This window comes from Solanum lycopersicum, chromosome 7 (genome assembly GCF_036512215.1).
Source record: "Solanum lycopersicum chromosome 7, SLM_r2.1".
In the NCBI taxonomy this organism is placed as follows: Eukaryota; Viridiplantae; Streptophyta; class Magnoliopsida; order Solanales; family Solanaceae; genus Solanum; species Solanum lycopersicum.
Genome location: NC_090806.1, coordinates 68,062,444 through 68,077,984, shown reverse-complemented (window position 1 = coordinate 68,077,984; position 15,541 = coordinate 68,062,444). Strand labels below are relative to the sequence as shown.

The 15,541-nt window shown below is 34.1% G+C and overlaps 3 protein-coding genes across 3 annotated transcripts; all 3 read right to left on the bottom strand.

Moving 5' to 3' along the window:
- Positions 1-3,895: 3,895 nt before the first annotated feature.
- LOC112941885 (uncharacterized) lies at positions 3,896-4,729 on the bottom strand. The gene has a single exon (XM_026032238.1). It carries the CDS (start codon positions 4,727-4,729, stop codon positions 3,896-3,898), a length of 834 nt encoding a protein of 277 aa, XP_025888023.1.
- A 655-nt stretch (positions 4,730-5,384) lies between these two features.
- LOC101257584 (probable bifunctional methylthioribulose-1-phosphate dehydratase/enolase-phosphatase E1 1) lies at positions 5,385-11,162 on the bottom strand. The gene is made up of 12 exons (XM_004244189.5): positions 10,840-11,162; positions 10,617-10,753; positions 9,836-9,931; positions 9,180-9,299; positions 8,883-8,972; positions 8,492-8,632; positions 8,225-8,380; positions 6,900-7,049; positions 6,683-6,784; positions 6,320-6,429; positions 6,118-6,236; positions 5,385-5,716 (listed from the first exon to the last, which is right to left on the bottom strand). The coding sequence occupies exons 1-12, from the start codon at positions 11,051-11,053 to the stop codon at positions 5,625-5,627; spliced, it is 1,527 nt and encodes a 508-aa protein (XP_004244237.1). The 5' UTR covers positions 11,054-11,162; the 3' UTR covers positions 5,385-5,624.
- Positions 11,163-13,131: 1,969 nt separating this feature from the next.
- LOC101247044 (protein RALF-like 22) lies at positions 13,132-13,518 on the bottom strand. Its single transcript, XM_004244320.1, has one exon. The coding sequence runs from the start codon at positions 13,516-13,518 to the stop codon at positions 13,132-13,134; it is 387 nt and encodes a 128-aa protein (XP_004244368.1).
- Positions 13,519-15,541: the final 2,023 nt, after the last annotated feature.

Below are 15,541 nucleotides of genomic sequence, written 5' to 3'. Positions count from 1 at the left end.
AATTCCAGACTCATCCACGAAAGACAGAGAGGAGGGGATAATGTTTTTCTTGGTTCCTAGTATCAGATGTGCCTAGTATATTTTGGTATGTTATATGGGCTAATTGTTTATTTCTAGACTTCTGTAGTGAACCCCAGACCATTTGTTGTAATTAAGAGAGCTGATTAGCATACATATTGAACTATGTTTGGAACTTCAAAAGTAGGATTATCATGGGAGTGGACTAATTCTCTTTACTACAAATGATAACACTTCAAATTCTAAGAAAAAAATTATTGCGAAAACCATTTTTTGTTGGTTAGTAACTAACCTGTATGGCAAGGATATGAAAGCACAGTGCCAGATCAATGCTAAAGGCAGAAAACTGGTTGACTTATAGATACACATTACGCTGAAGCTAATAAAGAGAACATCTAGAGTTTCCATTGAAGACAAGGAATTTGAAACTAGATCAGGATTTCTCTTACTAACCCGAAGTGGTCCTCAAGGGAAGAGATAGTAGGTCTGAGCTCTTTGTGCAAGGTAAACATCTCTTTGCCCATGCAATTAGTTTAGTTTATATTTTATTGCCAAAACAATATCGATTTACACTTCACATACAATGGGCATGTCAGAAAAAAAAAATTGTTAGAGCAGATAAAAGACTAATCTAGTGGAAAGTACAAGCGTCATCATGCTGAAAGTGTTCCCACTGCTTATCCACCGTAAGCTTCCAAAGATGAAGGAAAAAAAAATGAATCTATGACTTCTCTTCCTATCTTCTAAGGTAGAGTAAGTTCTGCAGCCAATCTTAATAGCTTGACATAACTTGTTAAACTAAACCAGCCGTTCGCTTAATGGCCAACCCCTTTTTGGGAACTGAACCCAAAATAAAAATGTATAAAGGAACCTAAGCCATTCTCTTCCATGTGTTGTTACAACAGCTCTATAAATAAGAACTATTCTATAAATTTTCCTTTTCTTATAGGGGGGCAGGATATCTACTGCAATTAATGCTTTACGTATTTTATTAAGCCAAACCAGTCTACTTTCTTCCATGTACTGTTACAACTTCAGCAGTGAATAGGAACCACAGACAGCGACCAGATTTTCTGATGATAATATTGGGAAATTGAACGAGTGATAATTATACATGTATTTTGCTAACTTGCAAAAGGGGAACTGTAAGCCTTGATATTATAGTGTTCACAGCCAAACTAAAAACTGGAATGAAATTAACATACTTAAAAAAATTCCTAAAAAGCATCTAAAAACAAAGTTAAAGCAGAACTCAAAACATAAACAAGTGCGATAGACAAAGGGAGTGACTTTTAGAAGAGGGAGAGCCAGAGAGGCATATGGCTTCAGTAAGAGATTCTGTGAGTTTTCTACATGCTTTCATATGCAGTGTTCTCAATGGTAGGAATTACAAGTTCATCATAGTAAACACGCCCTTGAATTCATTTTATCATTTCAATATAGGTAATCTGTCAAATAAAGCAGCAATGAATAGTGAATGAGATGAAAAATGACAATAGGTTTCAATAATTTATCATGCAGAATTATACATCTTTTAGAATTTTATCAATTGAGCTAGGGGACCTAGGTAGAGGAAATAGAGACAATAGCAACTCTGTACATTGGAAAAAAAGAAAGTTCCAAATGCAAATTACATCAACAGATCAACCAATTATGCCTCAATTCCAAACTAGTTGTGTCGGCTACATGAAGTAACTACATACACAAATATATAGGGCAAGTATGGCCTATACAGTAGCAGGCAAAGGGAAGACACATTAGATTACACTTCATGAGAAATTAGGAAAAGCACAAGTATCTTCATTTGAAAGAAAACTTATACTCCCAAATAAAAAAGCCAAAATATCATTAGTCATATTATATGGACGTTGGACTGTATTGAGCGTTTGGTGCTCAGCACTACTAAGTCCCCTTTTCATTTTCTTGATGACTAAAAAGGATTTATCGGCATCACACCAAGATTGTGTTTAACTTCACAAAAGTTTGTAGCATAGTTACCTGAAATTCTTTTGCTAGTGGATTGAGCATTGTTACAAGGCAGCATTCCATTCCATGACTGTGGATGACGGCACAACCATTTAGCAGAAAAAAAAAGGAAGAAACTTACAGGTGACATGAGTGATCCTTAACCCTGCTCTTCATATTGCTATTTGTGACGTCAAGTACTTAAGCGATCACTGCTATGGCAGGTCGTTGGACGCTAGCCCTCCCTAAAGTAGAATAGTCAATCAAAAAGAAAATAGAGAGTTCGTTTATTAGATCAACTAATATGAGATCATACTCTCCATTCCAAAGGAATCATGCTTCGTCGGAGAAATTGCAGGCTACAACACTAATAATCCTGGGTCCGGGCTATACTAGATTATTTAGAGAGAGAGAATAAATTTAAGATGGCAGCAGAGAAATAGTAAGATGATACCGAGGTTAACCTGAGAGAAATGAATATGCTAAGTTCTCTGAGCTAGACAAAAACAAAGAAAGGACTACAGATATCATAACAATTACACTGTGAAAGAATAATCTAGAATACAACAACATACCTCGTGTAATCCCATAAATGGGGTCTGGAGGGTAATCGACTGTACCCCTACCTTCGAAGGTATATAGGATGTTTTCAGTATTTCAAATTACATGAATGCAAACAATTATCCCCCGCTAGAAGAAAAAACCCTTTTCTTCCTATTCAACTGTGAAGTTTAGAAAGCTGAGAATAATGCCAACTTCAATTATATTCTGAATTATAACCAAAGACAACAATTCAACTTTAACGGTACCTTAGTTCCACCAACTTCTAATTTTGGTAAAACTACAATTTACATGTGATGTTGATGGTTCCAAGATCCATCAATAATGGAAAGAATTGAAGCATCTACCCATCCTCATTTATGTGGTATTACCTTCCTAGCGGATAAAGTGAGGAAAGCAAGACTAAGATGGTTTGAATATGTGAAGAGGAAGAGCTAGGAAGTAACAATGAGGAGATGTGATAGATTGACTGTAACAGGAGCTAGGAGAGGTAGAGGTTGGAGAGGTGATTGATAGGACATGACACAACTTCAGCTGATTGAGGACTTAGAATGTTAGATATGTAGGTCGAGGGATTAGGATAGAAGGTTAGATATGTAAGTCAAAGATAAGGGTAGAAGGTTTTAAGTAGATAATCAAGTGTTATCGTACTTCTAGTAGTATAATTTATGTGTCACGTGGTTTATTTTTCTTCGATGTGTTAATATATGTTGTTACGCTTAATTTGTACATTTGCTATTTTGTGGTCTCTTTTTATTTCTTACTTTCCTGCATCAGTTACATTTCTTTGTAGTGAAGGATCTATCAGAAACCAACATCTTTACCCCGCAAAGGTAGAAGGACGGTCTGCGTACACTCTGCCCTCTTCAGACCGTGCCACCTCCCAACAACAGGTACCTAGTAACTCTACACCAAGAATAGGATATATCAGAAGAAATCACCTAATATCTTTTTGTCACTACTGGGATTTGATCCTAAGACTTTATGGTTCCCACCTTGACATTTTTAACACAGAAATATAGATATATACGTACAAAGTACTAAGAAATTCAATAAAGATCAAATTTTGAATCCAACATTTCTAATTGTGTAATGGATTAAGCAATCTAAACATGATTAACCTCATAAAAAACAAATCTTGGAATAGATATTGTGAAATTTTACCAGATTTAAGGCACAAGCAAAACCACCTTTGAGATCAAAAAGCAGCTTTCTATATAAAGAAGCATAAGCCAGCAATTTCTTTGGCCAGTGAATATACATAGGTTTGAGATCAAACAACAGCAGTAAACATAGTAGATTATACAATCGCTGAAGCGACACAACATATCAAATGGGGAAATATTACAGCCTATCTCAAAGTCATCAGAGGCCACACTGTGTCTCCAGCGGCTGGCAACTGTGGCCGAATGAGAGGAACCCGCTTCACAATAGAGAATGCTTCGTTAAGGCGTGCAGCACGGTTTGTGAACTGAGATACATTCTTGTCATCCACAGTTAGTTTGAGCTTCAATGCCTTGGTGTTTTTCTTCATCTTAGATAACCTACGAACCAAAATAACGAAAGCCATAATAGCAGCAGCAGCAGCAGAAAATGTCCACACAGGGCTAACTCTAAAAGCAGCACAATACTTGACAAGATGTATTGGAACCTTCCACCACCACACTAGGCTCTTCTTTTGGTTCCCTGCATCCCTCCTCTGTTCACCTTCACCTTCAACATTTCCATTTTCCTTTTCCTGATTTTCTTCAACAGAAACTTGTTGGAGCTGACTATTTTCTCCAGCACCAAATTCCACAGAGACCGGCCTAAATTCTTCACCATTTTCACTTTTCATCTCTTCAAAAGCCAATTCATTTTTACCCTCACTGCCGGAATCCGACCATAATTCGCGAGAATTCTTCATGGTAAACTCGTTGTTATCAGAATCGGGCTCAATCCAACTCGGATTATCCGATTTTTCAGAGTCCTCCTCGCTTCCATCCTTAGAAAACGTACTCATATACCTGATTTGAGAGTCTAGAGAAAAGTAATTGGGTTGAATCACACCGATCGTCTCAGATCCAACTTCATCGACACCGTTCGAGTTTCCGGCTGAACCATCCGGAGTTAACGGTTCCGAGTCAGATGCCCGGTTCGAGGGAATCATCTCCCACTCTTGGAACTCGCCTGCCTCAACATCCATGGTGCTGATCAAACCCTAAATTACGTAAAAGAGAGATACAGAGGGGGGGACAGGTTGGGGGAGAGAAGAAATAAGGCTCTTATCCATTCTCATTGATAAACCTATTTAATCAAATTCAAATTTAATTCGAATCCAATATAACTATAGAATACTCATTTTTATTCTATAAAAGTTAATTCAAATAATTTCTTTTAAATAATAAAATTAAAAATAATATATTCTTTTCATCGATAAGATCATATTTGTTGACGTTGCTTCTTAACTAGAGATTTCAGACTCAAATGAGTATTGAAAAACCCATGGTCGAGCCCTTACCGCAAATGGAGTCTTACATAGATCGAACTCAAAATAATTGAACTCCAATATAAAAGTGAAACTAAAATAGAAAAAAACATCATTTACCTTCTAATTCATTCCTTCTTGTCTCGATAAACAAATTGAAAATCAATCCTTACTCTACACTCACTTTTAATTACTTAAAACATGTATAAAAAACGAATTCTTAACAATGAACTAACATTCTATCTATTGAGACTATGCTAGTCGAGAAAGAGCATAAGTCCCGCTCCTCAACAAAATGTTCACTACTTTTTCGCGAGTTTCCATTTGATCTGATATATATTGGATGAATAGAAATCAAGCAAGCTATACCTCATTTAGAAAAGAGCCATGCCTTTGAAAATGGAACAATGAAAACATCAATCACCAACAATAGTTCTCACAAAGATAAAAAAAACTATTACATCTCAATACAACAAGAAAAAGAAGACTAACACTATCATGAAGATAAGAGCTGCAGTATGAGACTCATTTGGCTCAACTTTTTCGACGATGAATCAACTCCCAACCTACTTTTATTAAGTTAATGTTACACAATACATGACACATCCCATCTTTAGATCTCCGAAAATGATTTGACTGTCCTGAACTCGTGACTATCTGGAAGAGGTCCGTTTCCTGGTCTGATAGAGATTATCACTTCCAAACCTGAAGGAGGAGAAAGGGCAACAATGTCAGTTTAAAGTGAAGTATAGCTTTTAGTATAAGAAACATCACACAGGCTCCAGCCGCACAAATTTGTCTAGATGAGCTCCTAGTTGTTGGGATTGGGAGGAGGAATCACACAAAAAAATGGACGTTCTAACATCCTAAATTGGCAACACAGTTGTTGGCCGAGCTACTTTTTTTTTTAATAACCGAGAAATCCCCCAAGGCATTGGCATATGGTTTGAAACTCGGAGTCGGTGGATAATGCACACGTCTCTCTTTCTTTCTCCACTTAAATACCGACCTACTTTTTTAGCTAGTATTTGGTTTCATTGAAGAGTGAGAAAGCTAGCAAATATCATATATAGAGTTGTTTTCATACAAAATGACCAGGATGTTACCTGCTGCCTTTGCAGCTGTGGCTTCTTGATAGACATCTGTCACAAACAAAATCTCTGATGGATTATCTACACCCAACGACGCAGTAATTTCTGCATAACTTTTTGTTTCTCTCTTGTTGCTACAACGGGAGAAGAAAGATGAATTACTTCAAATGACAAATAGGACCAAAATATGAAAACCCGCGGAGAGGTAGTAATTTACCCCACTGTTGTATCAAAAAATCCATAGAGAAATTTTCTCAGGTCTCCATGTTTTGTGTGACCAAACAAAAGCCTCTGTGCCAATCTGCTGCCACTCGAGTATATGTACACCTGAGAGAAAAAACCAGTTAATCTGACTAGTAGATGGAGCTCATAGACTTCAGCATTACCACTTTCTGATAATGAAGAAGAGGAAGAGAGCATTTAAACCACACAGGACGCTGGAGTTTTTCAAGAAGAAATAGAGCTATTGTTTCGATGATCATAATTGTTTTGATTTGCAACAAAAATTTGGATACAACTAGTTAACTCTAGCTTACTAAAATGAGGAATGCACTGTACGGAAAAAAGGGACAGATGAAACCTTGACGCCTAAAGCAGTCCATTTCTCAAGAGCTGAAGGTACATCATCAAAAACAAGTCCCTCTAACTCATTGTTTTGGAACCCAGTTTGCCAAATATGCCCCTGAGTATTAGAATATGAAGTAAAGAACGAACTGTAAGCAACTATTAGATGAAACTGTATAACATTTATAACTATTTGAGGGGCCTAGGTGAAATTTCACCACCACTGTCCTCACCTGTAACTCTTTCAAGGCAGTAATCTTGCGGTCAGCTTTAATCATTGCCTCAACATTAGCGACCAAAGCTGCAATTACCTCCATTTTCCCAGCATCATCAGCTGGGATACACACAGCACCAGCAACACCATTTTCCAGGTCTTGTTGCACCTGAAAGAATATCACAAAGGAGGTAAGATTAAGAATATATATATATATATATAAAAAAAAAAAAAAGCAGCACAAAGTATCTGTACTGTTTTATACTTTTTAAATTTGAAAGCAGACAGTTTTATGTGAAAAACACCGAATGATGACCTTGTATGTAAAAAAACTAGAGCATCTTGTGTGTTGATGGACTCGATGTATGAGAAACCACACATCTACACTGCGACCCTGTAATGGACACCCTCAAATTGGATCAGGATTAGCTTCCGCTTTTCCAAAACTCATGCCAGACACCCACCAACAAAACTCTCCTCCCCCCTCCCCCCCCCCCTCCCCCCCCCCCCCCGGGGCTTCTTCTCAGCAAGTCACAAACAAAATGACCCCTATCTGATATATTTGTCATTTCTTAATGTCCTTTCAAACATCACTTGACAATTTACACTGGTTTCAGAGAAAGACAAAGCACATAAACATAGCTCCAGCAATCAAATTTTGAATAGAACTATGTATGATTGTGTGAAAGGTCAGAGACATATATGCTAATTAGTGTTTATGAAAAGAACTTCTATCTTGCTATTAGAAAATTCAAATAGGTGGTGCTGATGTAAATTGTAACGGAGGATTAATTATCCAACACGAAATTCATGAGACCACATGAGCAACTGATCGAATATATAGGAAAAGAAAAGCACATATGAAAGTAGGACAATTTGGTAACTGAAACAGAAAATATTCCTAAAAGATCAGCATCACGGCATTACCAAGAAGAAATGTAGTGATAGTCTTTTTTCTTTAACTCATATGAATTACGATGCATTAAATACCAAATGTGGACACTTCTAATCCATCCATTAACACGCCAAGGAAAACAAGACAAAATGACTAAATTGAAGATAACACTTCTGCAGGCCATCTGGCAGAACTTATTCAGCAGCTCCAAGGAGGTTGGATGTCGTTCCTAGCCTGGCACAACCTTAGCAATCCAGATTTGGATTTCTCATCAACTTTTCAGGTTTATTACAGTTACACCCAAAAGTTCTGTTAAAACTTCTTAATGTTCTCCAAAACAGACATCACCATTACGACATAATAACATCTACCACAATTTTTCAAAGAAAAATGCTCAACTCTTTTGAAAACCTTTTTCACAAAGCTATTTTCTCTGTAAGTTTACTTACTTGAGCGCGTAATAACTTAATATCCTGTTGAGTCTCTGCTGAATCATATGTTGCATCCAAATGTCTCCCAACATTATTACGTGCATAAGGGAATAGAACCTCAGTAACAAATGATATTGGAGTAGTAGTTCCTTCGATATCCAAAACGATGCACCGCTGCAAGAAAGTATATATATCACAATGCAGACAACAATAAGAATTCAATGGAAACACCTACTTTCGATTTTAAGAAAGTAAGAGAATAGTCTAAACTGTTGCGGTGCTTACCCTTGATGGCTTTATGCTGCCATTTGGAGCAAGTGCAGATATTTTTGCATTCTGAATGGGACCATGAGCTGGTGTTGTCCAGTCAATTCCTAATTGATGTAGTTTAATTGCAGCATCAAAGAGGTAGTGGTAGCACTCAGACTGGAAGATAGTATGTCAGTTAGAAGAGTGCCAAATGAAACATAAATCTCAGATACATTAAACTAATTGATCTGAAGACTGTTTCCATATGTACATTTTTAAGTAGACTACAAGATGTACGTAGAAACTCCTTCAGAGGTCATCCTTAACTTACTAACACAAGTTAAGTTAATCTTATTAGTTCTAAAATCTGCTACCTAACCATGTCAAACCCTCCCCCTCCCCTCCTAATATAAGCCATGACACAAACCTGTGTTTTAGCGCTGATCCAAGAATCTCCCCATACATATATACCATGGTTGCGAACCAGCACAGCTGTCGTTTTCGGGTAAGCTTTGATCTGTTCAACATGGAAAAAAAGTTCAAGTGGAAACTGTTAGCACAATGTTTGGTGATCATAGCCAAACAAAAACAGGAATGGAGTTGATGTACTTATAGAAATTCCAGTACAAGTATCTAAAAACTAAGTTAAAGCAGCAGTAAAAAAACTAAACAAGTACAGATACACAATGGAAGGGTGTGACTTTTTGAAGAGGGAGACGCTTACAGCTTCAGCAAGAGATTCTGTGAGTTCTCTCTCATATGCAGTGTTCTCTATGATAGGAACCACAAGTTCATCATAGTAACCATGCCCTTGAATTCCTTTTATCATTTCCATATGAGTGATCTGTCAATCAAAGCAACAACGAATAGTGAATAAGATGAAAAATAACAATAGGTTTCAGTAATTTACAATGCGGAATTAAATCTTTAAAATATTATCAATTGAGCTAGGGGAATTAGGTGGAGGATATAGAGACAATAGCAACTCTATACATTCGTAAAAAGGAAGTTTCAAATGCAAATGATATCAAGAGATCAATCACTTATGCCTCAATTCCAAAACTAGTTGTGTCGGCTACATGAAGTAACTACATAAATAAATTTATAAAGAAAGTCTCGCCTATACAGATGCAGGCAAAGGGAAGATGCATAAGGATTACACTTCTTATAACGTATGGAAAAGCAAAAGTTGCTCTATTTGAAAGAAAATTCTTACTCTCAAATAAAAAGACATAATATCAGTAGTCAGCATAACACGCACTGAATTGAATGCTTGAAGCTCAGCATTACCGAGTCTCTTTTTTCTTGATGACTCAAAAACATGTTATCGGAATCACATCAAGATGTAGCTAACTTCACAAAAATTTGTAGCATGTTTACCCGAAATTCTTTTGCTAGTGGATTGAGCATCGTTACAAGACAGGATTCCATTCCATGACTGTGGATAACAGCACCAGCATTACGCATCAGATATGCCTGAGGAAAAAAAAAGAAAAAAATTACAATCAGCGGAGTAGAATAGTCAATCAAAAAGAAAAAGAGAATCATTTATTTATAGATCAACTAATATGAGATCACACTCTCCATTCCAAAGAAGTCATGCTATATCTCAGTAACTGCAGTCTACAACACAAAAAATCATGGATCCTGGCTGTTACTAGATTATTTAGAGAGACAAAACAAATTCAAAAGATGGCAGCAGAGAAATAATAACATGATACCGCGAGATATGAAATATGCTAAGTTTGTTGAGCTAGACAAAAACAAAGAAAGGACTACGGATAACATAACAATTACACTGAGAAAGAACAAATACAATACAACAACAACATCCCAGTGTAATCTAATCCCACAAGTGAGGTCAGGAGAGAGTAGTCAACCATACCCCTACCTTGGAAGGTAGTACCTGTTTTCGATATTTCAAAATAGACATGACTGCAAAACAATTATCCGCCGGATAAAAATAACATCTTTTTCTATGCAACTAAGAAGTTTAGACAGCTGAGAATAAACACCAACTTCAATTAGCTTCAGCATTTTAACCAAAAACAACAATTCAACTTCCAGTAGGCCTTAGTTCCACAACTTTTCAAATTGGTAAAACTTCAATTTACAATACTACAACAACTATTGTTTCATCATATTATAGAAACCTCTATACCTTCATAAAAAGAGGCGCACAATCAGAACACTTAGGAGGTTTATGAGGGGTAGGTTTAGCCACCGGTGCAGATAAAATAGACCCATCTGATGACATAATATACATATCCTCATCCACCATCCTTTCCTTTTGCACCCCTATCAAAAAAAACCCATCAACAAAAAACTCAAACAAAACCCAAAAATTAAAAAGTTGGGTAAGATCGTAAACGGGTTCTTCTCACCAGAAGGAGACATAACGATAAGTTGTTCGGATTTAGGAACGGATTCATCATGTACTTTAATGGTGATGCTGCCGCCGGTGCCGGAAACCCATCCCTGATTGTAGAAATGACGGCAAAGCTCAGCGATTAAGGACTTGGTCTCTTTGACCTTGTCACCTTCCAAATATGCTTGACTGGTAGTCGCCATTTTCAGAGCTCCGTTTGCTGCAGCCATATTTGCTTTATTTTATTTTTTTTAATGTAAGAGAGAAGAGAGAAGAGAGATGGAATAATTTCTTTTTCGGGATTTTGAGATTAATTAACAAAAAAAATTATTCGATTTTTCAATAGTAAAAGTACTCCACTTAATTAAATTTATTTTGAAAAAGACTGCTATCTCGAATTAAATAATCACATACTTAATATATTTTATTAAAAATATTTTTCATTTCATGAAATTAGAGCTAAAGGTCGAAGTTGTATTTGAAAATATTTTTTTGCAAATAATCTTTAGTTGGTTGGATATATTTATTCTTTTAAAAAAATGAAAATTAATTTAAACACGAAATATAATTTTAAATAAGATTAATTTTATAAAAATAGAAAAACATACGATAAATTTGAAAGAAGTGAAAATAAGATTTTGGATGTTTTACAAGTTTCAAATACAACCTCAGGTTGCAGTTGATTTTTTATGTTCAAACGCTCATTGTCTAATAAATTGAAAAAAAATGAAAAATTCTTATGTCCGAATGAATTTTAAATTATTGAAGATGTACATATATATCATACTTGATTGGTTCAATACGAGATAAGTTGGAATATCTCATTGAATGGTTAGGGTTCAATATAATGGAGACTGTGTAATTAAATGAGATAAGTTTTAAAACATACATAAACTATATTTTTTTATTGAGTTTCATATATAAATTATTAAGAGTGTGTTTCATACACGTGGAATATTATGTGTCAAGGTTTTTTTTCAAATAAGAGAGAAAGTGTACATCGCTCGAGATGTGTTTATGTATAAACATATACTTCAATAGTTTAGATATGAAACTCAAAAAATGAAAATAGTTTAAGTGTGTTTTTTACACTAATAATACTAGGTGGTTACAAGGGGCGGAGCCTCCTAGGTACAAGGGGTTCATTCGAACCCCCTTTGACGAAAAACTATATTATTTATATATGGTTGAAATAATATTTTATGTATTTATAGTAGATGTGGACCTCCTTCGACTACTCCGTGTGTCTATTTCTACAAATTTTGAACCCCCAAATGAAAATTCTGGCTTCACCACTAGTGATTACTATATTACCGTAAACAAATATGATCGTTTTAAGCTATATATATATATATATATATATATATATATATATATATATATATATATATATATATATTAAATTAATTAGTTTTTAATATAAGTATAAAAATAAAAAATAAGGTGGTACTGGGTTAGGTGAGAATATATAAAAGGGGTATTTTTTTACTAAAAAAAAAAAAGCACATTATTTATGTGCCTGTATACATCAGCTCATCCAAATTGCGTGAATTTCCTACAAACGTTTTTCACGGCGTGATTCACATGTGGCACAAGACTTTGTGACATTATCGGAGAAACCTAATATTCAATCAAGTGCATCATTTTATTAAACGTAATATTAATATCGTGGATTCACGTATATTATAAATTTGATCATGCAAGGGCGATACTAGAGAATGGAAAAGGGTTATTCACATTTCGTTTTAATATGTTTGTCTGATTTTGATTTGATATAAAATTTAAGAAAGTAAAGAATTTTTTTTAATTTTATAATCTTAAATTAAAAATATTTAGGATACACCGAAATGTCATTTAGAGGAATGTTATATGAAAAGTTAGAATTAAAAAATTATTTAAAGAAAACAAATTAAAATGAATGAATATTAGTTACGAATCAAATTTAAAAAATGAAAGAATGAAATTTACGGAGAATCTGTAAATATATAATTTCACCAATTTACAAAGTCTTCACCATCAATGAATCATCTTCAAATGATGGCACAAAAGTACACAATGTAAATATTATGAAATGAAGTTAGAATAATTATATGGAATGGACAAACAAAAAGCTTCTTAATTAGCAAATTTATCTCCAATCCATGTTTATATTAATGTGTGTATATATATAGTCGCAAAGATGAAATGTTTACCGAGTATTAATTAGTTTAATTTTATATTTTTGCGATGATCGCAAAAAATGTTTTTATTCTGTGGTTGCATGGTACATTCATAATGTACCATGTAATCGGAATAAAACGTAATATTTTTAACGACGTTGGCATCTGGTGATTTTGCTGCAGCCACGTCTATAAGGCCGAATCTTCTGCATGCGGGTGCATTGGTAGTAAGACGCGCCATGTCGGTCACAGGGGATGGCGTTCTTCGACATCGCCCTGTAACTGATGTGGTCCTGATTATTGAGGGCCCTACGGGCCGACTCTGTCGGCATCATCATTTCTTCATCAGCAAACAATGTGTCCCCGATACGACCTGTAGTCATCCATTCATCAAGGCCACCACCAGTATTGTGGCCGAGTGAATTGACTACAGGGTCGTTGAAGAAGGAAGAGGAGGAGGAGAACGAAGACTCTGCCACCATGGCGAATGCCAAGGTGGCAAGGAGCATGAAAACGAAGATTGGTCGACTGGCCATCTTGACAAATTGATGAAAGTAATGCGACTTCTGTTGTTTGTTTGTTTAATTTTATATTTTTGTGAGATTTTCTATTGTTGTTTTTGCCCTTCCTTTAGAATGAAAACATGAGGGGTAAAGGAAGTTGAAAAGGATGGGTGAAATGTGAAAGTAAAATGAAGAAGAAATAAGGTAAAAAAGCTTATTGTGGAGACATGAAAAATTGTTAGTGGTGGAGATTTTTTAGGTTAAAAACTTGTGGTTTGTGGCATTTAAATTTTTTGGTGAAAAAGAGTAATTCACGTATTCACGTACATAAGAAGAGTAATTATTATTTTTTAGTCTCATATTTGATGAATATTTTTTATTTTATATCATAATTAAGAAATTATAATAGATTGATCAATTTTACGATATATTTTGTCTTTTATTCATATTAATTAGCTTTTGAAAAAGGAAATAAACTTCCAAAGATCATATTAGTTATACGGGTAAAATGAAAAAAAAAATTGATTCTATCCTGATTTAAAAATGATCATGTAATATAGGACAAATAATATTCATCACGGGACGGAGGAAGTAGTGATGGAACACCGTAAACTTTTACTAGCGTATTTATCTAGTCTATTTTTTAAAATTATTATTTTTTGAATCAAAAAATTATCATATACAACAGTTTTATTTTACGAGTCATAAAAATAAAATCTATATATACTTTATTTTTTCTCACGTTATATTTGTAAAATTACATAAAAAAATATATTATTTTTGTTTCTCTGTTTCATTTTTCCTTTTTCTTGGTTGACATCCAATTTTGTATTATTTTTTACATGTGGAATTATGGATGTAAATTTGGAAACCAAGTAATTAATATTTCCTTTTTTACTTGTTTGTTAAACTGTGAAATTAGGAAAACCATGCCAAAGTCTAACATCCCCCATACTTGTCCAACAAAAAAAATTAATAAGAATTGATATCTTAAATGATCAGAAATTTAAAAAGTTTATAATATTCTTTAATTTAAAAAATAATAATTTTTATTTTATTTTAAACAAAAAGATAGTAAAATTAAAAGGGTAAAAAATATTTTAAAAAATAATGTAAATATGTTATTTTACTATTCTGATCAATTTTCTAATCGAAAGGATTTTTCGTATAAGATTTGTACAGGGGAAAAATGAAAGAAGAAGAAGGATGACATGATATTTATTGGGCCAAATTTGATCATACTTAGAGTAGCCCATTATACTTGACCCAAACACGAAGAAGGAAAGTTAACCAAGTAGAAATGGGTTATTTTGCACGAGGCATAATATATAAACGTGTTTTTTTTTTAATTTTACCTTAATTAATATTAATATTCTTAAATTTTGAGTCTGTACTAATAAACACTTAAATTTATATAAAATTGAATAAATGGATATACATGTCTTAAGTAGCATCTTACATGACAATTTATGTTCTACGTGTACATTAATGTCCTATGTATATTGTAATGTAGAATGTGTGTATCTACTTGTTCAATATTATACTAGATTTAGCGTCTACTTATCTACACTCAAAGTTGGAGGATATAGATGTTAATTAAAGTATAGTTAAACGACATATTTATATATTTTCCTTTTGCACAAATGTTCTTTATTCGGAGGTGATGTTAATTTTTGCTCTTAAAAAATTTAATATTTTTAATTCTGTGATAATCGTTATATAACAATGACTTAAATGTCATAAAATATTTCTTACATAGCTTATGTTAAACGAAATAAAAGTTTAATTTCAGAATCCACAAATTACGTCATAAGAAGCATATCTTAATTCCTACATAACTTATGCTGAGCACGATAAAAGTTTAGTTTTAGAATCCACAATTTATATCATTAAATGCACAAAACATGTTTTTCTTGATATACTAAGAGTGACAACTAAAAACAAAGTATTTTTAGTATACACTGAATAAGCAAAAGCAAACAAAATTACGAAAAATTAATTTCTTAACGAAAAATATCAAAGTCGACCTGACTAAAAGGAGACAAAGCTACTAAAC

Coding starts and splice junctions, on each gene's coding strand:
- LOC112941885 (XM_026032238.1), bottom strand. CDS start 4,729: ATGGATGTTGAGGCAGGCGAGTTCCAAGAGTGGGAGATGATTCCCTCG.
- LOC101257584 (XM_004244189.5), bottom strand. CDS start 11,053: ATGGCTGCAGCAAACGGAGCTCTGAAAATGGCGACTACCAGTCAAGCA. Junction 10,754..10,839: donor TATCGTTATGTCTCCTTCTG/GTGAGAAGAACC, acceptor TTTTTTTGATAG/GGGTGCAAAAGGAAAGGATG. Junction 6,430..6,682: donor GGACTGCTTTAGGCGTCAAG/GTTTCATCTGTC, acceptor TTTTTCTCTCAG/GTGTACATATACTCGAGTGG.
- LOC101247044 (XM_004244320.1), bottom strand. CDS start 13,518: ATGGCCAGTCGACCAATCTTCGTTTTCATGCTCCTTGCCACCTTGGCA.